At 38.3% G+C, this 27,185-nt stretch overlaps 1 protein-coding gene across 3 annotated transcripts in view; it reads right to left on the reverse strand.

The window, feature by feature from the left end:
- TRIO (trio Rho guanine nucleotide exchange factor) overlaps positions 1-27,185 on the reverse strand; it is a 246,887-nt gene that overhangs the window by 85,055 nt on the left and 134,647 nt on the right. For all 3 annotated transcript variants that reach the window (XM_065667601.1, XM_065667600.1, XM_065667602.1), the window contains exons 14-27: positions 25,814-26,009; positions 25,018-25,184; positions 19,533-19,652; positions 17,970-18,161; positions 16,603-16,752; positions 15,016-15,130; positions 10,210-10,325; positions 6,878-7,000; positions 4,758-4,952; positions 4,531-4,646; positions 3,918-3,984; positions 3,028-3,137; positions 2,191-2,260; positions 1,659-1,748 (exon numbers count right to left, since the gene is read on the reverse strand). In XM_065667601.1, coding sequence (XP_065523673.1) covers positions 1,659-1,748; positions 2,191-2,260; positions 3,028-3,137; positions 3,918-3,984; positions 4,531-4,646; positions 4,758-4,952; positions 6,878-7,000; positions 10,210-10,325; positions 15,016-15,130; positions 16,603-16,752; positions 17,970-18,161; positions 19,533-19,652; positions 25,018-25,184; positions 25,814-26,009 — 1,827 coding nt within the window. The remainder of the gene's footprint in view (positions 1-1,658; positions 1,749-2,190; positions 2,261-3,027; positions 3,138-3,917; positions 3,985-4,530; positions 4,647-4,757; positions 4,953-6,877; positions 7,001-10,209; positions 10,326-15,015; positions 15,131-16,602; positions 16,753-17,969; positions 18,162-19,532; positions 19,653-25,017; positions 25,185-25,813; positions 26,010-27,185) is intronic.

Below are 27,185 nucleotides of genomic sequence, written 5' to 3' on the forward strand. Positions count from 1 at the left end.
TACCTCCAAGGGTACCTGTGAAGCATTTTAATAAACCTAAATACATGCAGCAATGCCTTTTTAATTTTTAAACTAAAATCTCTATTTCTTTTGTCACTACCAAGAGAGAAAAGAAAACAAATTTCAGTGTTCTGGGGAACAGCCAGGACTATCACAGGAAAGCTGCAGTGGAGGTTTATTAGCATCTCCTACTAGTTTAAGTGTTGTCACAGAAAGCATTCTCCCCCCACAAGAGGGAGCACGAAGAAACATATTCTAACTAAAGGAAAGAGGTTACCAAACACTTAAAAAGGAAACAGCCACTTATAAACAAAAAAAGAATCACCTCCACAAAGCTAAAGGAGGAAAATAGAATTAGATGATAGTTAGATAGTATAATTACAGTTCTGAAGTACTGATCATGGTTGAAATTTACAGCTTCAGCTTTTGCTGCTTACCACAGTATCTGATGTATTTTAACCACACAATTTCAAACAGCAAGTTGGGCACCACTGTGTGCTTCCTAACCATGATTACAGTATCAGAAATTCCATACACATGCCATTTTCACATGGCCCAGTGGTGGTATTGATGGAAGCTCTTGAAGTTACCTGTGTACAGAATTAGGTCTTCATACTTCTAATCCACTTTAGGTGGATTAGGGGATGGAGAGCTCTGGATACACTGGAAAAGAGAGGGATGCTCCTTTGGAGATGGTCACAAGAATTTATTTCTAACACAGTTTTACCAGAGCCCTTTGTGATTTTTTTGGGGTTTTTTTGTTTGTTTGTTTTTTTTTTTTTTGCCGTATCTGCCTGATTTCCTGTAACTTCTTCAAAGGCTGAAAGTTTAACAGAGGCACCGCAAAAAGGTTTACTCTACAATGTTTAGAATCCCCATCTCCTCAGCGACAGACCTTTGAAATTAATCCCAAGAACTTCAAGGATTTTTTTGGTTTATTGTTTTTTATTATGTCTATCCCTCTACTCCTCCAAATAATTCTAAACAAAATTTGTGGTGTCACTACACAGCTAGTGGCTCAGCACAGTGGAGAAGGAAACAATAATGGAGCACTCTGAATAATCTCTAAATACACATGCCACCAAAACTTACTCAGTGTGGCCCAAATTCCTCTCTAAAACCTCTAATAGCTGCTAAAATTTGGTCCCTTCTTAAGCGGAGTATTACATGTAGACCAAGTAACCTTGGGACTGAATAAGCAAGGTGGGTGGTTTAGCAGCTCTGAACAATGGCAGTCAACTGAATTACCACTATATACAATTACAATTTATAGGTGCTCCAAGAATTTAACAAAGATTTCTATCTTTATTACACACAATGCAAACTAAGCACATCAAAATGCTAAGATTTGCAGAATGTGCTTGTAAGAGCTCAAGATTCATGTCTCAGTTGCTGCTGCCAGAAACCGCTTCCCGTTCTGAACTGCTCTGATATGTGACAGCAGCTTTTCACATTTGATTTGACAGCTTTATGAGACCAACTGAGCGATATCAGTTAACCATGTGAGATATAAGATTGATTTTCTTCGGCTGGCACTAAATTGCAGCATTAGTACCAGGAAACTCTTATTTCCTTGAGAAATTGGGTACTCAGCACAACTGCAAGTACATGATTCAAGCTGCCAAGGCACACTTTTAAGATGGGCACAACATACTTACATCAAAGTATGCTCCTGCATGTTCTAATATCAGCTGGGTAGAATCTGGTTTATTTTTACAGTAAGTAACATACATTTGGAATTTGTCTGCCTGCAAAACAAAATGCAAATTTACACAGGTTATCAGAGAGCATCATTTCTGGTTTTACACAGTTATCAGACAGCGTATCTTTTCTCTCCAGAAACTGAACTACACAAAACTATTCTCCCATTCAAGCTGGCAGCATCAGGTAAGTTAGACTGAAAACAATAGTAATGTGTGCCAAAGTAGATTATTCATAACTAAGACAAAGACACTAAAGCGAACATGAATGCAGGATTAGGCAACTTGCATGAACTTGAAAAGCATCTAAGCATTGACATCTGACAGCAGTGCCTTTATTTCCCCCTCCACCCAGTTAAACACATTTTTACTCAAACTTGAAGGAAATGGCACTTTTACAAATTTTAAAATTAAAAATGGCACCCAAGAGCCAGAATCTATCCTTCATTATCTCCCTTATTACTTCCAAACATAAGTCTGACTTCATTACCCAAGTAACGAAGCAGTGGCCAACATCTTCTGGTAACTGTTCATATTTTTCCAGCTCCTTGAGGAATATACTGCGGGTAGAAAAGAAACAGCATAGTTTAAAGAGAAGTTTAGCTTTCATCTCAAGAGAAAAAGGAGGTGACTTGCTTTTTGGATGCTCAAAGGACTCAGAGCATACAAAGGACTGTAAAATCAGGTTCTGGAATATGCAAGGTGTACTTTATTACTTAGAAGAAACATAACCCAACACAGAGACTCATGAATTAACAAACAGGGAAGATTCCAAGCAAGATTCCTGTACACGGATCTGTCTAGGAATCATTTCACAAGCCTCTTTCCAGCCCCGTACTCAAGTAAATGTTACAAAGGTGGGGCATCTCCACGTAAGATTCAAAAAGCCAAGAAAGAGCAGGAAGCCCTACTCTTTCCCATTAGCATTTGCACTTGGGAATCAGGGATGAGGGTTCTGAAGGAATGAGAGTCTTAAATTGATGTTTGTGCTGTATCTGTGTTGAGTTCAGTGGTTTCCATCTCTCTAGAACAACTGGAAAACCTGCAGCAAAATTTCAATGTATCCAAATAATATCTAAAAAGCTAAAAGATGGTCAAGACTGAAAAAGACAATTTGTAATGGCACACCTACCTGGCTGCAAAAAGCAACAACTGAAACAATTTAGCAAAGCAAGAAAAAAATCTTTAGATAAAAAAAAATTTTATTTTTTTTTTTTTTTTATGAAAAAGCATCCATTATTCATATGCACAATATTTTCATTAGGAAATCCCTCAGGTCATCATTTGGATTTAGCAGTAATATGGAAATGGAAAATAAGTCACTCACTTATTGTGGAATTCATAGATTTCCTGCATGTTTCCAAAGATAATGTGTTCTTTGTTTACAATACCAGGTGGAATCTCTTCTACTCCACTTGTCATTTCCCATAGATATGTCTGCCCAGAACAAAAAAGATGCATGAAAAGTCATGACAAACTCTGAACAGAAGCACACAGGTATCTGTAAGCATGCATTCCTGGAGAGAAATTGTGGAAGGATCACCTAGCATCATCATCACCAAATGTGACAGAATGACTGCTGTGTCAAATATACCTTGTGATTTTGACAGTAAAATCCACATTATAAAACTGACAATTTAACATAGTCCCTTGAGACTTCAGCATTTAAAATGCATAGCGTTCCTGACAACCTCTAATGCTTCAGGATATTCCTTATCAAGGTCATGTCTGCAGTCTAGAAGTTCATGCTTTGTGCAACAGCTAACACTGAACATTACTTGCCTCAGCATAACAATTACTGGGCACTTTTCCATGGAATCTCTCTGAATTTCTATTCAAAAAGTCAGCTAGTAGCAGAACATGTGATACAGATAATAAGAGAATTAACACAAGCTCTCCCCTATTGCTAGCAAAGCAAATAAAGTAAGCCCCTCCTTTTTCCCTCCCCTATCTCAAACTAAAAACCCCATATGTTTGTGAATTGGGAAAGAAGCAAATGCTTAAACTTAGTATGGAAAAAAAAGCAAAATGTATAGGATGAATTCTGAAGTAGCTGTTATCAGATGTAATTCTAAGTTTCGTCTTAATAGCAGAGAAGATACTTAATTTGGTCCTATGACTGCAAACCAAACATGCTCAGCTGTTAAAACCAGAAAGAAACAACGCAATGGACTGAATCCTGTCTTCAAAGATTAGCGAGAAAAAAAGAAAACTTACATCCATGCATTCCCGGAGGTCTCTTACGTAAGCCTTTTCTGTTTGAATTAGCTCAGCCATAATGAACCTTAGGTGACAACAGAAAGAATAATCAAATCTCAGCCTGTTAGATCATTATGAATGCATAATAACCAGAATACATCTTTCTCCTCTTCAGCTTTTGCTTTTTCCACTGCTGCAAGAGCAATCTAAGAACTGAAATGCGGAGACAACAGATGAAGGAGACATAACAGGTAACCTCCCTTCATTACTAACCAGCAGAAAAAGAAAGGGGAAAGGAGATGGATTTTTTTCTCAAATGCTTTACACTTGCTACAGTCATTTAACTGTTGTCTTCCCTCCTCCCCATACACATTTATTTCACATTATTTCTAAAAAGAAAAAAAGCATGCTAGAAGTCTGATACACTTTTGAATGTTTAAGATTCTGACATGCTAGAATTATCTGTGAGAACAAGCATGTGAATAAAAGGCAATAAGGAGCTATTGAGTAATATCACTCTTTTTTTACCACTTATTCAATTTCTAAGATGCCAGACAAGCCATGACAGTTGTTTCATTATCAGGATTGATTTATGCATTCTCAGTGATTAAAAAATAAATAGATTTATTACTCTTTCCTGCGGGCAGACTTTCGTTTTTCTTCGTTAAGCTCATGAGCAGCATCACGCAGTTTCACCTCTGACCCTGGGACACTGGCTGGGATTATATCCAGCTGCAAGCTTTTGCTCTTCATTAAAGAAAGAAAGAATCGATTAAGGAAAGAGACAGGAGAAAACAATCACTAAATTAAATGCAAGCAGAGCTTGTTTGCCTGTCATCACACTCAAATATCTCTTACCGATTTATTGGAATCAGAGGAAATACCCAGAGCTTTTTCTAAAGAGGTCCTGTATTTCTCCATGCGCAGGGAAAAGTCTCTGTACCTCTTATCCACTGCTGTGACACATTTTTTAATCTCTGTTGCATGAGCATGCCCTTTTTCACAAAAGCCATCAGCCAGCTGTATCAACAACTTCACCCTCTCTTTGGTTTGCTGTGAAAACAGGAAAATATAAAAAAGTTACTAGCTCTACCTGTCACAAAGGGGGTCATTTCACTTGACCTGCTACTAAGTGCAGCTGGAGTAGCCATCAAAGGAACTAGCTTTCTCCTCTCTCTTCCCAGAACTCCTTTAAACAGGTACCTTTTCCTTAATAAAAATATCATAAGATGAATACAGGTTTCCTTGGGTTTTATTACTACGTGACTAGATGCAGGGCTGTTGTTTTTCTTTCAAAAATGTCGTTTATAGCTAACCCAGAGATTAAATTCTGCTAGACAAGCTTTCCAGCACATGGGTATTCTCCTTACATCAATACAAATGGGTTTTGATGCCCAAGAGGATATTTTGTTCATAACCACTGAAGCACTGGTATTGGACCTCATCCACAGTCTCAACAATCTATCTCCTTCAGTCATCACTGAAATGCTGAGATGGGAATAAGTCTTGTTATATACCTTACAGATTCAACAACTTCAACACATTAAGACTATATTCTTCAGACCTTTTTAGTGTTATGTTTTGCTCTGACACAGTCACTGAAACTAAGAGAACAAGTAGCCACCATCTAATCTGTAACTAAGTGATTTTCCCAATTAACAAGCTGCCTAAGACTATGCACTTTCTTTCATGTAAATCATAAATCATCCATGATGGATGAGTTTATATCTCCACCTCTTTTTGATACCATGTCAGAATTAAGTGTGCTGAGTAAAGTGTACTGTCAAGGCCCTTGGTAACAGGGAGTTAACCAAACAGTCAATAAAAACTTGATTCTTTTATGACAGTTGGAAAATCAACAGTGCTTGTCTTTTTTTTTTTTTTTTTTTTAATTCTTTTTCTTTCCTAATGGCCCCTCATCCAAGCATTTCTTTTCACTATGGAATTAGCAAGGGCTAACACATCCTCCAAACAGGTAGCAAAACGCGAAGGGAGTGGCACTAACAACATCCTTTCAAAAGGGGCACCCACGTCATCTGCTGACAGAGGAAACAAGGGGGGCAGTGGCGCTCTCTGTGTTGGAAGGGATCCAGCAGAACAAAAGCTGAAGCAAAACTCAGAAGGAAGGAAATCCAGGTTTGAAAAGCAAAAGTGATCCCTGTTCTTTCCGGATTCTCTTTTCTTCCTTCCCACATGAACCACAACCAAGTCTATCTCTAAGTCTCCTTTCCTGAGGTGGTCTTTCAGACAAAGGAACACCTTTCTTTCTACTGCTTTTCTATTTCTTGATGAAGACTGGAGAGCTGAGAGGTGGAAACACGTGACAGTTTGAACAGGTGACAAAACAAAGCACAGAGACAGACAAGGCTACATAAGATCAGCTACTACGGTCATGTACTGGTTGCCCATCTTTCAGTCTTTCACATGTGAAAACTGGTAAGCCTCACATCTCATCTGCATCTCGGCACAGGCTTCCAGATATGTAGAATAACATAATGCTACCATGGCACTAAAGTTACAGCAGAATCACAGATTACTTTAATAAAATGAGTAACTTAACAAGCAAAGCTTTATTTTTCCTACTGTCTTCTAATTAAATCACAGCTGAATAATAACATGCCTTGGTGTATTTTATATCCTAAATGAACTAGCGGTAATCCACAGACATGAGGATACAGAAGTGGAAGTGAATGGCCCTGCAAGGTTTATAGGTTTCTGAGAAACATTTTTAAGATATCTCACTACAATTCTACTATGAGAAATCAACAGCACATAGGGCTGATGGAGCTCTGGTAACAGTGATTATCTTCTGGTTATCTTTTGGTTTATTCTGTTCCTAGCAGAAATACAGACAGAAAGCCACTGCAAGCAAGCAAATCTTGATCAACACATCCTTGTTTTGGTTTATTTTTAGAGGGACAGGAAAGAATTTGGGTTCTTTTAAGTTTTTTTAAATCTTAGATACTTTATTATTTTACCTTTGCTGTGATCTGAAATTCTTCATGTTCTTTTAATAACTCTTGAGTGTGCTGGATACTGGAGCCAGTGGAAGTATGTGTGGATAAATAAAACTCTCCATTGTCATGAATCCATTCCAGAGCCTAAAAAAATCAACAATGAAGGAAAAGTAAGAGAGAAGGCAACATACTTTTGCCAACAGAAATGATCTGTAACCAGTATTTGACAAATACAAATTAGCCACAGGTAAATTTTACTCTATGTCACTCATGGCAGTCATTTAGTACCTCTACAATACCAAACAGTTTGCAACTCTGAAATAGTTCACTCAGACCATGAAGCAATGCTTAAAGAATTAAAAAACTGACACATGAATCCGAATACTTCAGGGAAGTCCAATACTGCAGACTACGGTAGTCCAGTATTGAAAGGTTCAAACTGTCTATGCCTACGGTTTTGTTAGTACACTCCCCAGCTGAGCAGAAATCACTGTTTTAGTGCAACACAGAACAGTTCTAGCCAGAAATATGCATTCTCCGACTTGTAAAAAGGTACATAATACTGCCAAATGTGTAGGATAAACTTCCCAAGCACATAAGATTTAACTATCATTTCACTCTTTAGCTAATGTATTCCAGCTTCAAAAAGGATGTTCTGTAGTTAAATGTACTCTTAGAAATTAAACCTGCAGCAGAGAAGGAATGGTGAGATGTATCACTTAAACCGTGTATGTATAGGTAGTAAAAGACAAGACCCAAGAATGGCAAACTAAAATTGCCTCCCTTCCATGTCCTGGTACCTTACATTCTCACTATTATGAATCCTGCTGAACCATGTTATTATCTATGTTCCATCCACATTAATATTTGCTGTTCTTTTAAGCATAACTCAGTGGTTGCAAGGGATCATATTCTCTGGCTACCAGAAACCAGCGTACTCTCAAACTGCTGTGTAATAGTAAAAATAAAAAACGTAACTGAACACTGACATTACCAAGCTGTTCTGCAGCTCTAAATACAGGCTACTACAGCAGTACACAGAGAGACACCAACTTAGAAACTTCTTTGTTCTTATATAGCCAGTATCAGATATTCAAGAAGTTTAAGACAGCTTTCTTAGGACTATGTGTTAATAAAGGCATGTGTATCTTCTGTGTCTTCAGTGAATGCAGACAGCACAAAAATTCAATACCCAGGAGAAAAAGTAGTAGGTTGCTAGTGGGTCCTTGTTCTTCCTTTTACCTCTCATACTTTCAATTCACGCTTTTATCTATCCACATTACCAAGAACAGGAGAAGCTTAATCTTAGTGGATAGTAGATATGTATTTGCCAAGAGCATAACCTTCCACTGAATCAGAAAAGACATCATCTGTATTATAATTCCACCACAATTTAAGGTCATTAAGGCTGCAACCTGATCAAAGACAATCAAACAACTTTGATTTCCTTCCTTCTATTTACGATATTTTTGCCTTTTGGTACAAAAACTAAGGTGAAAACCTTCAAAACTCAACACTGAATGTGAAAGCTAGGATGCCGTTCACCTGGCATGCTAGTGCATATGCAAGTATGATGAGATGGAACAGTATTTTCCAAACGTCGCTCATGGAAACAAACCAACTGCTCTTGGACTACTGTCACGAAAAAGGACATTTCAACCAACCATTTGTGTGATACCCTTTGTCATTCTAATTGCAAGTAAAGACTGATACGGACAAGCAGCATGGCTATCACTAATACTACAAACAACATTTATACTTCTCGCTCTTAAGTTTTTAACCTCCACCTTGTTTTGGTGGGTTTATTACACAATGATGAATGATAAACAAAAAACCTTCCCCTCTCAAAATATTTCCCTTTCGTAACTTCTTTGGCAGCTTTTTTGAGCCATAATTTAACAGAAAGTTCATTGATCTTAATTTCTACAGTTTAGATCAGCTCTCATTTCATGTGAGGACCAGGATTGTACGATGGAGACATATCACTGTATAAGAACTGGAGAATCAGTTTAGTCATCAAGTGAGCCCTTAGCTCTGGAAGGATTTGAGCGTCTACTACTGTCCTCTCAAACTACTATGGTACCTGCTCCCATTGCAGGGCATCGAGTTCTGAAAGTACTGGTTCTTCCAACTTCCAAACAAAAATCTAAATAAAGACAGCAGCATTTCAATTTTTTGGGTAATCAGTCTGGAGTCCCTATAAGGCTGGTTTTACTTTATGATGACTGAACTGGTGACTGCTGAAGAATGGGATTTACAATGAAAATGCTGACAGATCTTTATCTCCAGGGTTACACTGTTAGTCAGTAATCTCTGTACAAAAGCAAGTAGGTCATGTGCTTGGCAGAGGTTGAAGTTAAGGTTATTCAAAAGTGGGGTGGGGGGTGAGGAAGGGGTGATGGTGTTGTTTTAAAGGGGTATTAATCTTCAACTTTACTCAAGATTTATCTTGCATTACTCTCTTCACAAAAGCATGGAAGATGGACTTCAGAAATCTTTTAAGAGATCAAAACACACCACTAGTATGTAAGCTTCTATCTACACTGGCTGTCAGAAAGAAGAAAATAGGCTTTTGAGTCCTTTAAAGTAGATCTAACTACATTTCACACTATGGGTGTTGTTTTTCACCTTTTCTGAAGAACAGGAACAAATAGCTTCCTTTCTTTGTCCTATATCCAGTTTAAAAAAAAGGTAAAAAACCACTGTAGATCATTTCAGTCACTAATTCTGCCTTGTAACCCCCTAATTATTTTTATGGCTTGTATTTTGATTAGTGAATGGGATTCTTTGTGTTTGTGGTAGCTATTTAACAGCTCTTTCCAGACTGATAAATTCAACAAAATCCAGAGAGGTGGATCTATCATGCAAGAAAGGACAAAACTGAGTACACACAGAACTGCAAAACAGAAGTCATTCAGTTATTATTGTTTAATGAGCTATCCATCATGTCAGTTTTCTAGAACTGCCAACCAAGTTAATTAGATCTCTCCCCCTCCTCCCCTCACACACATGCCCCCCTTCCCCACCCCCCAAGGAAAATGTTGCTGCCTGTTATTTCCCTGGTGAAATTGGGGTGTGTGTAAAAGTTAACAGGTGTAACATTTATCAAACACAAGCTTGCAGAAACAGAACACTATCTTTAAGTTACAGCAGTAAAGACACCCTGCCTCAATGGATTTAGTTGTTCTGTATTAAAGTAAAAGCAAATGATTTCAGTTACTTTCTATTGTAACCATTGATCTTTCAGCCATTTGACATCCTGAAGTCAATGGCAAATTTGTTATTGTGGAACAAGTCAGTGTATGTCAAACCTTGATAACACTGAAGAGGATTTTTTTAAATAAAACTCTCACCTGCTTGGCACTTCTTTCAAACACCACGTATTGCTGGCATTGATCAAGACGTCTTTTACGCATGGTCCAATAATGCAGCACACGGTTCTCCCTCTGGAAGAGCTCATTCAAGATATCTGAAGAAAAGAAAACAGTTTCAAAAGAGGTTACAACAACCAATTTTGAAATATCAAATAAATAATCAGATTAAAGTACTTTATATTGTAGAACTTACAATGCACTTTCTGTTACTATCAGTTTTGCTCCTTTTCCTGATATTCATAAAACAGTGCTTCTTTTTTCATTATTGTTTACAGAAAAAAAATTGGAGATGCAATTCAAACATACTCCTGACACCTTTTTTCTCTCAAGTGTTTTTCTTACACAGACTAGCACAGAATTGAAAGTACAGTCTGATAAAGATAGTTCTTTATGGTGTTTCCTCTGAAAGAACGAGCATGCACAAATAGCCAGAACATACTGGATGCATCATGTTAATCATAATGAAAAATACCCAAAACTCTGCTGAATAAACCAGTCTCCTATAAAATATTTTAATAATTTAATACATGTAGGCAAACATACAAACTTAGGTCACTACAAGAACAAATTCAACATAAACAATTATTTTATGGAAACCCTAAGTAATAAAAAAATACAGAATCACTAAGTAATTCCCCTAATAAAAATAAAAAAATAAAAAAAATTGCAGCAGTATAATCAATTCGACTTGTTCAAACAAGTTTTCACCGAGCCTTGAGAGAATTTCCAGCTAATCAAATAATTAGCTGCACAATTTGTTAGTCTATTCCTGAGTATAAGAAACTATCTGCCATTGAGAAGTCACATCCAAATTCCACTGTTAACCTGCAATTCCACATGTTGGACTTTTTAATTCTTCTTGGATAGCAAAGGCTTCTTACAATATGCATAAGATTTTATCTGAACTCTGCTTCTTTGTTGTTTTCCTTCAAATGAAGAAATCCTAGCAGTTTCTTGTGAAGTTCACTTTACCCACTGCTTCATCCTGAGCAGCAGCCCTACCAGACTTAGTAGCTATTGCAAACCCAGACGGCAAGCTGAAACACACAGAAATGGGGATGCCCAATATCTCTGGTGCAAAGAACCCAAGGGGACGTCTATCACAAGCAGAAGGGACCACAAAAAAAGCCTCATTTTTCACAACGTTTTACTTACTTTTCTACTTATACCCACACCTGGCTATTTTCTGTAATTACGAAGGAAGCCTATCAGGTGCTAGGCCTCTTAGTGCCTCTGCATTCTTCTGCCCCACTTTGTGGGTCCACTGTGCCTTACATCCCAAAACCTAACAACTCCAAGAAAAAGCATCACACTACCTCTACTTGTGATCTGGGACCAATTACAAACACTTATCACAGTCTCCCTGAGGATTATGAAACCTGTCTGCATCACTGCCAATGTCCTCCAGCTTGTAACCACTGTACTGCCACTTGCCACAGAGCACCGAGAACACCCAGGACATGCTTTTTGGTTGGAATCTGGTCCCTGCAACCAAGGTTTTCTTCCTGCTGGGCAGACTACCCTCAAATAGATCCTAACTGACCTGTCCCTTAGCCAGACCATGAGCTGATCTGCTATAAGCCTCGCCTGTTTTCTCAGTTTTCTTTCTGCCTTATGCCACGCACCTCCAAAACATTCAGAATACATGCCAGATTTCAAAGGGTGGTTTGCAGGTAGGATACAATTACCACTATATAATGCAATACACCCAACAGGACACACCATGTAAAAAGAGACATCTTGATAGTGACGCAAATGAAGTAGCTCTGACAAAGAGCAAACAAGGTGAATTTAGCTTGTTGGAACAGCACTTGTTCTGTCAGGACATGATACAGATGGCAAGGCTGCAAGAGACATTTGGCTGGGCACCATTATTGTTACTGTTATTAATTTCTTGGACTTGCAAGGAAAAGAAAAATAGCCTATAAAATACTTTAAGGAAGCTATAGAACATAATATTTAATACTAGGTTTGAACAAGAAACTCTGTTTCAAGTTTTCTGAGCAACAAGTCCCTGTTGTTATTTTCTTTGATTCCAGCATTTGTTAGGATTGTTTCCTAAACTTTCAACTTATTCTCCATGCTCACAGAGCTTTCAGCTGTCTCTATGCAACCTGCACTCTCTATCAAACTAAGAATACAAGCACCACCAGACAAGCTCTTACAGTAGGTTCAGTTGCGGCCCTCGCATCAGAGTTAACAAAGAAGCACACAAAATTAGCAGCAGAAGCAAAGATGAAGATGCTCCCTTCCTGAGCTTACAGCAATTGTCAGCAACTGAATTTACCTGCCACAGCACGGTTTCAGGACGCAACTCCTTCCTACAATTCAGCTTTGGCACGGCATCTGATACAGTATCTGTATACTCAACTGCAGGTCAAGGAAATTACTTACACTGGTACAAAGGGACAGAAGGACACCTCTCAGATTTCAGTATCATTATGATTCCTGTTTCCCATGAAGCATGTGCTCAGGTAAACTTTGCTTAGATTGAGACATTACTTTTCTAGATATCATGATCTGTGGCTGCGAATAATGATCAAGTATGCCACAGACTGAGGTTTCTGAAAAATGTTCAGCAGTTCTGCAGAAACCCAAGGGTTACTCAAGCTTTTAAAGTGTTCTTTTATATACTATATACTGATCACAGTCTGATGTGCTGTTTCAGGCATACACCTGAGTATGAGTCCAGCAGAACATGTAACCTCTAGTTCACCAAAATGAAATAAACACTATCATTTTTTTTCTCTATTAGTTTAGAAAGAAGACGAACAGAGATTTGTTTTTCCTTACATGCATATTTGAACAAGAAAATCAGAGTGAACTTTTAAATCATTTGGTCAGCTATTATCATACCAATGTGACCTAAAAGCAAGCAATCCTTGCCAGTTTTATCTTGACTCATGTTTAATTCTCAGAAGATATTAAATGGCTTATGGGAGAAAAAGTATTAGAGCACATAACTTACTTTTTTTTTGCCTGCCTGGGGATTTTTGTTGCTTCTTAAACATGTATCATTCATCTAGGAGTTTAAATTTACACAGAACATGCTTAATGCTGCAGTTCTGATATGTAATTATTCTTAAGGACATTAGTGGAGACTTTTCTGCTCTTTCCTGAACACATTTACCTTTCTCAGAATGACTGCTTCTACACAGATTTCAAAACTGAATTTTTGAAAAGTTTGTCCCAAACCCCTAAGACTTTTTTCTTAAACTTAGTAAGTACTCAGAAAGTAGCTACAACCTCCTGGTTACTTCTGCTCTGTTTTCTTTGTCTACTAGTAAGAGAAGAGCTAAGTGACAAATATCGGCAACCCTTCTTCAGTTATTGCTAATGTCAGCATTTGCACTGAGATTTTGTCTTGTACAGTTCTATAAAAGCTGATGCCATGGGGACGGAGGAAAAATAATCCTTTGACAGCTCCATGTGCTCAAAGTTTCAACTGCCACAATCCAATTATTTCCTTAGAGTGAGAAGTATGGCAAATAACCTATCTTCTTTCCAACACAGAAGATTCAACACAGGGAGATTTTAAATTTGAGAACTGTTAGATACATGGGTAACTTTAACACAAACTCTTTTCCTCTTGTAGTAGAGTGAGGCAGTGAGCATGTTCTTTTCTAATAGAGTCATCAAGAAATTTAGAGTGGAAGTGACCTCTGGAGGCCATTTGTTCAAATCTCCTCCTAAAAGAAGGACTAACTTCAAAGTTTTGCAGTGGCTTTTCCAACTGAATTTTAAAAATTCCCAAGGGCAGAGATTCTACTACCTCTCTGAGCTACCTGCTCTACCCAGTGCTTTCTCACTCCTGCTGTTACGCTTTCTCCTTATATCCATTCAGAATTTTCCTTGCTGCAACTTTTTCCTTTGGTCCTATTGCCGTGTTACTCTGAGACTGGTTCCATAGTCTGCATAATTCCCTTTTGGGTAGCTGCAAAGAGCAATTAATTAGACAATTACACATCTCTGGGTTGAGTCTCTAGCATGGCCCGAGTATTCAGTCACAGCATCAAAATGCATTAAGCAGAATACAACTGGCAAATAAGGTAGTAAAATGCAATATTCTGAGTCTCCCTGACCTCTCTTCTGCCTACCTCACCCATCAGTTATGTATAGCCTATTAGTTCCTGTGGTTTTGTCCTTGAAAACCCTACAGATTTCTCTCTCTATTCCACTCCCCACCGTACATGTTAAGTCTGCACTACATTGAATTAATCCTAACAAAAGCCAAGCTCCATGCAATAGCTCTTTCCTGCCTCATCTCAGCTACTACATATCTACATATCTTATTTTAAACATCATGTCAGTTATCTGACACTTCATGAAGTTCCTTAATACTGATTCAACTATATGAAGGGCCCAAGGGCATCATTCAAGGGATTATCTTGTATCACAGTGGCACTCCCAAGGAACTTGCAGAATGCACCACACTAACAGACTGACTAAGCTCCCATTTGGCTTCAGACCAAACATTATCATGTTGAAATTTACTATCTCATTGTCTCAACAAAAGCAGCACATTTGAGACTCAAATTGAAAGAAGATTAAATGTAAGCAGAAGACAGATAAATTCAAAAGCAACTTCATTTGGGTGTAAGAGAATTTTACATCTGGCAGCTCCTTCAAAGTCTGCGAGAAATTTTAATTATTTCCTGTTAAGCTTGATAGAACCCTTTCCACTTGGACAGGATTCACCTCCCATCATTATCACAAACACCACAGCACATGATGATCACATTCTGTTGAGAAAAAAAAGAGAAGAAGAAACAAGAAAACCCTTACTTTTCACTTGTTGTTCAGGTGCTTTGATGTGTGTCACCATCCCTGGCATGTTTACACTGTTCCTGTGCAGGTATTTCAGGAAGACATCAGCATTCCTCCGAGCCAACGTGCAAGCCTAGAGAGTCAGTGGTATTACTTTATTTGAAGATGCACAAATATAGTAAGTTCAGAAACAGATGAAGGACCTTCCTCACCCACTTTTGTGCGTTTCCCGTGCTCTCTAATTTTAGAAAACTTTGCTTGTTAATCCTTCTGCAAGTAAGCCAAACCAACCATTAAAACAGCTTTCCCAGCAAACAGCAGTTAATCCTTACTTACACTGCAGGAAAGAAACCTAACAGACCCAAACAAAATGCTATTCCTTTTTTATCTGAAGATCCTGGAAACCAATTATCTGGTCTAGAGCTTTCAAGCATGACTCACAGCTTACAGAGAAGCTTGCTTTGTGTATATGCTATGTGCCACCTGAAGTTACTTATTGCATAAGCAGAATGTACATGCTCATGTGCTCACCTGGATATTCCAAAACATCTGCCAGTACTTGAAATAAAAAGTAAATGCTCTGCTGAAGTGAAACCAAAAGTGCTAGAATATTAAGACATGCCCTTAAAATATTAAGACAAGGCCTTGAGAGCTTTCAGTCCCTGCCACTGTATCGCCAACACTCAGTTCAGCTGCCTTCTTCATCTTAATGTACACACATGGGCTGGCTGCCTTATTTTTTATAAGCAGAGCATGAAATACTACTTTAAAAGGTTAGATAAAGGTGGCATGGGTCTACCCAGCAGTAAAAAACACAAAGCCAATTCTCACACTGGTTTAAAACAAAGATTGGTAACTCACATGCCAGCTTCAGTAAGATCTATTTGATAGAGTTCTTTGAACTATGCTAATGTTTTTAATGTTTTCATCTGTGCACCGAGAACAAAAAGGCTTTTAATAAAAACGTTTATACTCTTAGTAGTCTTTCAAGGTGGTGCTGGAAAAAGCTTTTGGTTACATGGTTAGGAACATTGTTTGTAAGCAGCCGTTACACATTCATTCAGGATGATCAATAAGCTTCTTCACCAGGACACTAGTTGGAATTAAAATCTTTGATTTATCTGCAGACTCTTACTCAAATCCAACTACTCTGAGATGCTTGTCCAGCAATTTCCTCCTTCCGTACTCTACTGTAGTCCAAGTACATCAGAGAGCTGCTCTGATGCACAGGCAGGAATGGCACTGTGTGACTGTCGCTTCTCTTCCAAAGAGGCAGCCTTCAAGCATTCTTTAGATGACAGTTTCTCAAAGCAGCAATCCCCAATTCATCTTCAGTCACAGTGGGAAACCTGACATTTATTGAAGTTCAACAGGAAATACATTTATAAAACTGGCTCCAATTTTATGCACTTGGCAGTATCCTCCTAATCACTGTCAGAAGTAGTTAATATGGCACTTCCACGTCTTTGCAATCTGGGGCACACCTGTAGCTTTTGAACGGGTACTGTCGCTTTCCACATACGTTTCAGCACTGTAAGAGTGAGCATTTGACTGTATGCTTGCCAAAATACAGAAAACCACAAAAAAAAAAAAATCAAACCTGACCTTCAGGAATGCCTCTTTCTGTTCCAGGTGTTTGCTTATCATGGGAGTAACATGATCTGTTTCAGAGTTGGGACCCAGTTTGTCTGCTCCCCCACACCAGTCTTCTTCTCTCTTATATTCTTGCTCCAGGCTTTCTAGCACACTGCACACCTATCAGGAAAGAGTTCAGCTTGAATATAATTCAGTAAGAAAAAAAAAAATAACAAAAAATCAAAATTCAAGCCAAAACCATGGAAAACCAATCTACACTTTACATATATCTTAGCTTCTGACATGTTTTGACTAGGATTTAAGAGAAAGCAACAAACTCGAGCTACAGGTTTGCAAGCATTGGCTTGCTAAAGTGAAGTACCTCAAAAGACTATCCCTAAAGTTGCTCATTTTTTCTCTGCCTCTGTGAATGCATAGTTGAGAGTGGGCTTAAGATACGATTGCAAAGGAAGCAACCTTCCCCCTAACTGTTCTAAAGACAAGTAGGATGAATCTGAGTTTTCAGACTCTCACACAAAAATCAGAATTAACCATCTGAAATATTTCCTTTAAAACCTGTGTAACTTGTTTACGGTCTACGCAAAACTTGAAACAAGAAGAAATCCAACTAGCCACTTGTACAGTGAGTTTCATCTTGAAAATGTTCTACAAGACTTTTCTGAATTGAAAATAAGAATCTGAGGAATACTATAGCAAGAGTGATAGAAGAGGCAGATGAAGAGTTCAGCCTTCATGAACAATCACTGCACTTTGGTAATGTATCTTCTTTGAAGTTTGCTAATTGAAGCAAGTGTAGCCAGACCAATTACACTACAGACTCTCAGCAGTTAGTACAACTTGTATACTCTTCATTTATCACGAATGGTTTGCATTGAGAGGGCCTTTTAAAGGTCCTTTCTATAGTCCAAATCTCCTGCCACTGCCAGGAACATTTTTCACTAGATGAGGTTCCTTTAACGCCTCATCTGACCTGACTTTGAGTACTTTCAGAGATGGGGCATCCACAACTTCTCGGGGTGATCTGTTCCAGTATCTCACCTCCCTTATGGTAAAAAATTTTAGCCTTACATCTAATCTAAATCTACCCTCTTTCAGTTTAAAACCATTGCCCCTTGTCACTTCACTACAGGCCTTGATAAAAAGACTATGTCTTATAAAACCCATTTATATATTGAAAGGCTGCAACACATGGTTTCTTCTTCTAAGGCAGCTGGTCAGAGGATTTGCTTTAGCAGGGCTTTTTTTTTTTTGTAACTGAAGTTGTTACCAAACTAGCATACATAACCAAACCTAGTCAACCATTTTTTTAGGTAATGCTGTTGCATGCCACACTTAAGAATTAGCCAAGGCAGATGCAAATCATAGCATTTCTGTACCTGTTCAGAAGTTTTATAGAAGGCAACAGAGGCATTCACAAGCTTGAGACGGTCCTCCATCTTCAGCATCAGTTGTTGCCAGTGGGAAGCAACCTTCTCTGCACACTCCCGGATCATATCCATATCATAGTGATTAGCCTGTAGCATCGCCTCTGCCTTCTGCTGAACCTGCAGGGCACTTTGATGTGTTTTCTGAAAAGAAGTGAAAATTCAGAAGTTCAGTGGGGCACTTCAGCATATTTACTTTAACACCTTAGCTCACATTTCCACTGTCAATAACATATGTCAATGACATATCTATACACATACACAACTAAAATTAGTATTAGCCACTGCATAACTTCACTATGCAAATACAAAGGAAATAAATCCTGTAGAGATTTATCATCAAATCAACAATGACAAGCAGTTTATAAGCAACAGCCACTGTCTAGCATGAAGCCACACACAGCATATCCATGTTGCAGTATACTTTTAGTTATGAATTTCCAGTTGATTCTCTTTCCCTTCGTGGTGAGAAAACAGAAGATCAAAAAGATGTATCCTATTTTGGCTTGATTGCTTACTGTTCTCACAGCTTTACTGCAGTCTTCTACACATCAGCAGTGAACTAGTGAAGGTGCAGACATTCAGGCCAATAGAAAAGAAAATTCTACATTCATTATGAGCATATACTGTCTAAACATACACTTGCCTAAAATCTGGAACCCCTAACTATAATAAGTATTATTATATCTGAGTACAGAATGACCCAGAAAACAGAGAATTTAAGCTTCCTAGTAATTTATTCTTAAACTGACAAACACCCAGAGGTCTCATGATTTTTATACTTATGAGTTACCAAAGCTCTCAAAATGAGGGTACATAGCGTGCAAACTGTAAAAAGAGATGGGAAGCATAAAAGTTCACCAAACAGCAAATGAATATGAAAGAGTTACTGCAAGACAAAGTACTTCTGAAAACAGTTTTCCCGGAAAATCATAACATCAATCTTTCAACAAAAATTCTTAAAAAAATGTATGCTATATATAATCAATATCATTGTAACTCCCTTGATAGTGCATATAAATGAATAATACTGTACTTCAGTCAGTCTTAATATCTCTGCCTATTTTTTTGAGGAGATACGATGAATCCAGTAAGTTTTGCTTGAAGTCATGGCAGAAGGATGGACACACCACCACACATACATTTCAGTGAAACTTTAAAGTACCATATCAAAATAGACAAAACTGATGTTGGCTCTTCCATTTATTCTTAACTTTAATGATTAGCATTATATGTTGCATTCTAACAAAGTGAAATACCATTTTCGGTAAAATTGCTGTGAGCACCTATGACTTTATGACAATGCAAATGGGTACTAAGATGATGTGTTCACCTGGAATTGTAGCTCCAAAATGAACAAGACACCCACCTTCCCACCTCTCTGCCGTAAGACAATTTCAACAGCTTTTCCTAAACTAAAAATATTGTAACATGAACCTAACAGTGCTATTTACAGAGGCTCATGGAGTGTAATACAGGATTTCTTGTCTATGGTCACTGAAATGGTGCTTTTACCTCTATTGCATGTTGAAACTGCTCATGCTCCCTCTGTAACTGTTCTGCCTCCTGCAAAGAACTAGCAGTGATAAGCCCAGCATTTAACATTGACTCTCCATTTCGGATCCAGCCCAAAACCTGTGACAAAAGAGAAGACTATGAAATATGCAATTCCATTACCGACCAGCAAGAAAAGGATCATCACTAGGGACAAAAACATTTAGGGACATATGCAGGACCGAAGTTGATAACTAAACAATTTATTAACTGTATATTTACAGTGAATTATATATTCAATAAACACATCCACTATAATTTCACTTAGCTGACAACTCATATCTTTCAGTCAACTACTACATGCTTGTGGTTTCAGTTTATACTCTGAACAAGGCTGTGTTCTGTCACCTGGAAAACAGGAACAAGTTACAAGCATTACTTGCCTAAGAGCCAATGTCAATAACGTAAACTAAAGACATCAGCTTAGTAAGCAAATAATTTTGGATATTATTGTTGAGAAAAATGTTATCACTGAGTGTCTTCTAACGGCTTAAAGACTTCTGGTTTTCAGAATGTGCCACCTTTGACATTTCTGCTGAAACCAGAAGAATCCCTGGGTGGGAAGAACTCTCAGGAAGGCACCTTGTGCATTCCTTACCAACAGCAGGAACATGCAAGCTTAAGTTCTGCACCTTATTTGTTACTCAAGACTCCAATCCCACACTTTCATCATAATTTTTCAAAACCAAAATTCAGGCATTTCTATTACCATAAATCTTCTTTTTAATGTCTAACACTCAAATCCCTTTTGCTTTAATTTTGACTCATTTAATTTCTCCTGTCCACAATTGACAGAAAAAACAAAAAAAATTCCCCCTTTTGGCATCAAGACCATGACCCAATTCCCTCTTCTAGGTTCTTCTTCTCTTGTTGACCACAGTCTCTTCAATCTCTCCCATGTGAAGTTAACTGCCTTATTTTTCTCACTGTTCTCTTGCAAGTTCTCTCCAGTTGATAACCATGACCTCGGTCAAAATCTTTCAAATACTGAGTAAAGCTGGACATAATTCAGGTTATTCACTGTCACCTGTACAATTTTTCTATAGAACCGATGCCCAGCTAGTAATTACCCCTGTCATATATTTGTTCAGCTGACTGTTCTTGCCAGTACATCATGATCTGTATTTGTCATTAATAAAACTCATACTCTCACAGCACAATTCTTCCATACATCAAGATTATTCTGAACTGTAATCCAGTGCCTTCTGATGAACTCAAGTCCCCTTTCCATCTTCTTTTGCCTTTACCTTCAAATTTAAAAATAAAATCTCCAATCTAACATGTAGACTTTTTGACTGAAAGCATGACTAGTATCTAAATACAGACTTCTACAAATGATTGTATTTATTTATTTTTAAATCTGATTTCCAATCTAGTGAGTCTCTTCACTTTTGCTACTCAGTATAGTTTTCCAGCAAGTTATCATTCATGGTAATGTAGTCTCATATGACATTCTCATAGTAAGCTAGGGCCAGATAGCTTGAACTATTTTAAAAGCTTTAATGGAAAGAAGATCTATGTCATTTGCTTTTTCACCTCTACACAGAAGACCTGTTACCTTGTCAGAAAGAAACAGGATTTATCAATAGGAACCTATGCTTAATTAATCTATGTTAGCCTTTTCTACTCTCATCACTGTTCAGGTTTAATAATCCACTTGTTTCAACATTTTTCCTGGGAATTATGTTAAAACTAGTTGATCTATAATCCTCCCTTGGCTAATCATTTCCCACTTTTGAGAAGTAGATGTTGAGTTCTGAGTTCCAGGCCTTCAGAATGTCAACTCAAAGGGAAAATACAAGCACTAGTAAATAGCAAGTCTGTTCTCCTTCCGGGGCTGCTGCCTGTTTGTTGGCATGTTCCCATCATCACACTGTCTGGGTGGACCACACACCCCATCTTTCCCCTTGCAGCCTTCATCAGGCTAGAAAAGCATAGGTAGAGCATCGCAAATTGTGGAAACGAAGCAGAGTTTGGAACATTTGAAAGGGTCAAGCAGGTAGTTCTACAGATAAATGCTTGATGTAAAATTAGTTTCTTGACTGATTTTTTGACTCTAACTGAACGTGACCACGAAACATACCTTCCCCAGCCTGCAGTCCTAGCTATGTTTTCATATCCATATGGCACAATACAGTGCCAGGATACTCTTCCTGAGTAGTATTTTGGGAGAATCAGAGCTCCAGTACTGGATTGTGTTTGCACTAAGCTACAAGATCTGTATGTGAGAACACAAAGTAGCTCAAGTTATTCTTGATGGTACAGGATTGTATTTGGTGTAAATATTTGCACACTGTTGTATAGATATGAATACATAGGTATATATCCAAGAACATTCACCATAATCAGGGCAGCAGACAATATTGCACTGAAAAGGCTTAATGAGTATAGTAAATCCAATTGCACTGGTTATGGAGCTTGGTAGAGACTCTGACCTAGGCAGATACTGCATCTTAAGCAGAACAAAGCATTCATGCTATGAAGTGAGTATGTGGGGGTTACTGCAGCAATAAGTAATCTAGCACCTATAGTTTAGGTGATTAAAAAAAAAAGTTTGTCTGGCAAACATGCAAGTGGAGTTCTGGATGAGACAGATACTCCGCTAAATGTTTCTCTGCCTCTACCTACTCATATGGCCCTACCCTGCATAAGGTCACACTTCCCTTCCCACATTGTTTTTCCCACATGCAGCTGTCTCTTCTTATTATAGTGAGCATCCTCTTCCCCCCCCATCCTCTGAGGTTTTCCTTCACTTGAATCTTCTATCTGGTTTTGCCCCTTCTGCACCTACTACACATCAAGTTGACAAGCAAATTCTTTGCAGGTTTTGTTTAAATCTCTTTGTGTTCTGGCCCTTCTGCTTCCTCCTACTCCTGAGGTTTGATTTACAGAACTTCAATGACATAAATGCAGAACGGGTACATCAGTAAGAGGAAAAGTAACTCTGGATGTTTTTATCTGTCTTGTGTTCTTATTTGATTAGAATTCCCTAAGCTCCAAGCTTCACTACTTAATAGTGAAGAGAGTCCTTGCAACTATCTGACTAAAAAACTAACCCAGGAGACAGTCTGCTGGTCTCCATTCAGTAATCCCAGCAATGAACCCTATAGTAAAATTCTGGCAGTATTCTAGTCTCACCTTGAAACACGACCACAAACTCTATATTTTTCATACATGTGTGCATAAAAATACAATAGCAGTAATGTCAGTTTGGCAGGAAAGATTTAAATGGAAATCTTGTTAAAATCATTGCTACGGAGACAGTATTCCATCTACATAATGAGTGTGCTTACACCCAGTTCATTAACAACAAATTTGGCAGAAAATCACACTAATTGAACTGGAAAACCATGTGTTTACTGCTTCAGGCAACAAAATACAAACAAAACATACTGAAGAGGAGGTTTACCGTGTCATTTAGTCTCAGGTAAGACACCTGCTGTGACCTGTTGAGCTATATTTTTCCCAGTGCTGCAGAAACAGGAGATTGTGCTTTGTGCTATTTAATAAAAACTAAAATAAATCAAATGCGGTTTTCTAGAAAAGCAACTGAAATCACAAAACTAGGAGTTACCAGCCCTAAAGCATTCCAAAGGGGATAAAAAGAAATGCTAAGAGACAGTATAACATTCAGGTTTAGCTCCATTCAATTTTTACACCTTCTGGCTAAGGAAGTACTGCAGATAAAAATGTACAACGAAAATCTGGAAAAGGAGCTTGTAATACATGAACATTTTGTCAGTTACATTTTCCTGTAATTTTGTTTGAAAATTCACACCTATTATGGCATTTAATTCAACACAAATATTTCACTTGACAGAGACATGTTTTAGAAACACAGAATTTGTGTTTTCTCCCAAGTCTCAGTCTATTACAAAAAGGTAGTTGGCTTGAACAGTATACTACCTGTATCTTTATTCTAAGATGGACTCATTTTTTCTAGCATTTTCTTAAAAATCTAAATTTGAGTTTCAGTTTCAGTCAGGGCTAGTAGTGGTTCAAAAAAGTTAAAAGATCTTACAAAATCACCAACAAACCACATGTGTAACATGGCTATTCCTCTACATCCATGATGTTCATCATCTGCTTGTATCTGTCAAAATAGAGAACATTTGTTCTGCAAACACACATTTAACCATCTGTGGCTTTCTTGTCATGTTTAACTTCCGCTCACACGCACAAAGCAAGGTACTCTATCGTGGATATGTGTGCTCTTTTCCTTCATTCTCAAGATAGCATGCAACCCAATACAGAAACCATCCTGTTCTGCAATAACTTCATCTCAACCATTACTCATATGAAAAGAGTCATTTGCAATTTGTATTTACGAAGATGAACAAGTGCTAAAATGGATACAGGATAGTTCAGCAGAGCATGTAAAGGCTTGAACTAGAAGGTTGTTTATTTGATTAATGCTTAGATTGCACTGACAGCAGATACTACCAGTTCCTTGCCTTCCCTTTATTCAAGGCCATACAGAAACTTTGGGTCGGCTATTATACAGCAACCAACTGCTGACTTGAAATACTTTGGAAATGTTCTATTCACCTCTCCTACGCAAACTGGACTTTTATATCACTCGGCAATTCTGGAGTTGTCATTCATAGTTTCATGAGGTACATGGGTTTTTGTAAGAGCTCGTAACAAAGAGAAAAGGGGCAAGTTGCACTGGGAGCCATTATGGGCCATACTAATGCAACAGATTGTAGTAGACACCTGTGATGCTGCCAAGTGTGAGAAAGATTAAAAACTCTTACCTTTCTAGTAGGGTTTTTGTTTGGTTGGGTTTTGTTTTCACCTACTTCAGTGGTTTTGCCCAAAGCATCTCAAATTCACCATAAGCTTAGGTGTTCATCAGGTAAGACAAATGACAAGCTGGATGTGGTTCTGAGCAATCTGATCTAGTTGAAGGTGCCCCTGCTCACACCAGGGGGGTTGGACTAGATGACCTTTCAAGGTCTCCTCCAACCCAAACTATTCTATGATAAGGACCTCAAAAACTTGCCACTTTATTGCCAAGAGAAGCAAAACTTTGTTTTCTTCTCCCAGAAAATAAACCATGCTGATATTATATTGTCATTATTTATAGATGTTTCAAACAATATACCAAAGAGGATTAGGCAAGTGTGCAGGGGCTCTCATGGAACACTTTCATTAATCACCATACAGGTAACAGAAGTGTAAGTTTAACTTCAGATACAATTGCTCTACACTTCAAATACATTACTTGCATCCAAGAAGAAACACAGACAGTTGATGCAAATTAAAACCCGTACCTAACGTTAATGGAGGATGATGTTTCTTAGGTGCTCACTTCAAAGTCCCTCTCCCCTCCAAGCACAAGACTTGGTACAGATAGAAGAAAGTAATTCTGTTATGGGAACAGACCCCTCCAAGAGGTGTGGGACAGCTCGGTGGGAGGGTTGTCCCCACATTCCCTGCATACCTGCTTGACTTCGGCCTGCAGGTGTCGTAGCTGCACACACTGCTCCAGGTGCTTGCGGTGCTGCTCAGCAGCCAGGTCCAGCTCCTGCTGCTTCTCGTGAAGGAACTCCAGCAGGTCCTGCACTCGGGTGGCCATGTCTACATCTCGGTCACACAGCAGCTCGACACCTGTAATCAGCCCGCTGCTTATCAATGATCTGCAATTCTTTTGAAGGCAAATAGCCCCTTTCCACATTTTACTTCTACAGTTCATTCTCAAAGTTCACCTTGCTCCTCTGACTATTTGCTTAAATAAGCATTGGGTTTTGTACTCTTTAAGATTATTAATTTTTATTACTAATTAACTTTTTTCTTTTTTTTTAAAGAAGCCCAAGATTTACCCCACGCAACTGCATACAGTTACAAACATAAAGTGAAGAGGCACAAGAAGCAAAAAGACAGACATACTACTTGAAAGCCGAAAATTTTGTCTTGATTGCATTGCTCCGATTAACTATAAAGTTAAACCCCCACTATTTACTCTAGTTTTACTGATTTCCTGAGTGGAGGGCCTTTCTTCAAAGCCTAAACATCTTCATGTGCTGCCCACTCCTATCTAAAAATTATGTGCCATAATAACAATACATTCTCATGAACACTATGAAATGATTTAAGTATAAAGACAAAAAAAGTAATGACCACATGTCTCCGATGTACAGATAACCAGCATCTCTGTTATTTTCACAAATCCCGTGGAGAGACAACTGGGTAATTCTTACAAAGCTACTGCCTGGAATAGCACAAAAGAGCCATCTTACCAGATGCCTGCACTTCATTGACATACTGCAGCAGATCCTGCCCTTGATGGATGACATCAAAGGTCAAGTTATTCATGGTCAAGGCTTTGTCTGCATGATGCTGGAGCCTCTGTTCTGCTATTGTAAGATCTTCAGTGTCAAAGTCATTCATCTGCTGAGAGAGCTCATCATTCCAAGACTCGAGGTCTGAAATTATCTGAGGGAAAAGAGGAGAAAGACAATGTTTAATTACCCATCACACAACATATGTTTATTTCCAATGTTGCACCTACAATGGAGGTCAGAAACTTGAGTTGCTTAGTGTTGATTAAGTTCATTGATCATGGTTCAGATATAGGCTGTCTTAGTATGAATTTTAAATTTCAGCAAACAATCTAGAAGAATCTCATTAAGACCCACTACAGCTCTCCTTCAACCAGTGCTTGCGATAGTGCAGGTACCCCTGCCTTGTTTAAGGTATGCCTTCACCAGCACAACACTTGTGAAACAGACAAAATTAAAATCTTTCTATTTCCACTTTTAAAGGAAAATGTTGACCTAAACCATCTTTCCAATTCTTCAGTCCACACCCAGTATTAATTCACACATCAAGAGTTAGCTGAGCTTTCAATTACACCAGTGTTGTGTCCTTTTACAAAAAAGACAGCTCTGCACTTTTGTGAGAAGGAAGCAACAGGCTCTCTGAGCACCTCTGACTTCCGCGAGACAACTGAGAAGCACTACTTGTCACAAAAGGAAGGATGTCTAATGAATGGAGCAAACCCCAAAAGTATTACTTTATTACAGTATCACGGTAGCATCAGAGCTGAATTTGCTTGCTGAAATAATTCAGCTACATTTCTGTCTACTAGGAAGAAAATTACCTCTACTCCAGGTGAAACCAGGACAACTTCAGTTTATACTTTAATTCTAGATTCTACTCTCAGTCATAAAGTGTCCAAAGAGGGTAGCCAAGGAAGTATTTTTTTTTAACACATGTATCACAAACAATGAGTCCTCCTTGTCTGCCCACACAAGTGCATTTTCCAAGTCATACTGCAAAACCTGGCTGATATGTAAAATACTCCATTTAATTAGGATACAAAACTGCTTTTAAGTCTAACAGTGCTTACAATCCTCACTGATCAAGGTGGTTGAGTTCTTATGGCACAGGTTTGATGCATCAGTTACTTCAAACAAGTCTGTCTGACGCACTTAAGGCTGTAACTGGTTTTTTGTCAGGATTTTCAGCAGAGTTTTGCCACAAATTACCACAGTGCATTGCTTAGCTCCAGAGTTCTACAATTTTAGGAGCAGGACAAATTGATGTGAATGGTGCTAAATGACAGGAAACCACCTATTTAGGCAGCAAGACACAGCAAAAGAGGATCTG

The sequence above is a fragment of the Lathamus discolor genome, chromosome 2 (assembly GCF_037157495.1).
Source record: "Lathamus discolor isolate bLatDis1 chromosome 2, bLatDis1.hap1, whole genome shotgun sequence".
Classification (NCBI taxonomy): Eukaryota; Metazoa; Chordata; class Aves; order Psittaciformes; family Psittacidae; genus Lathamus; species Lathamus discolor.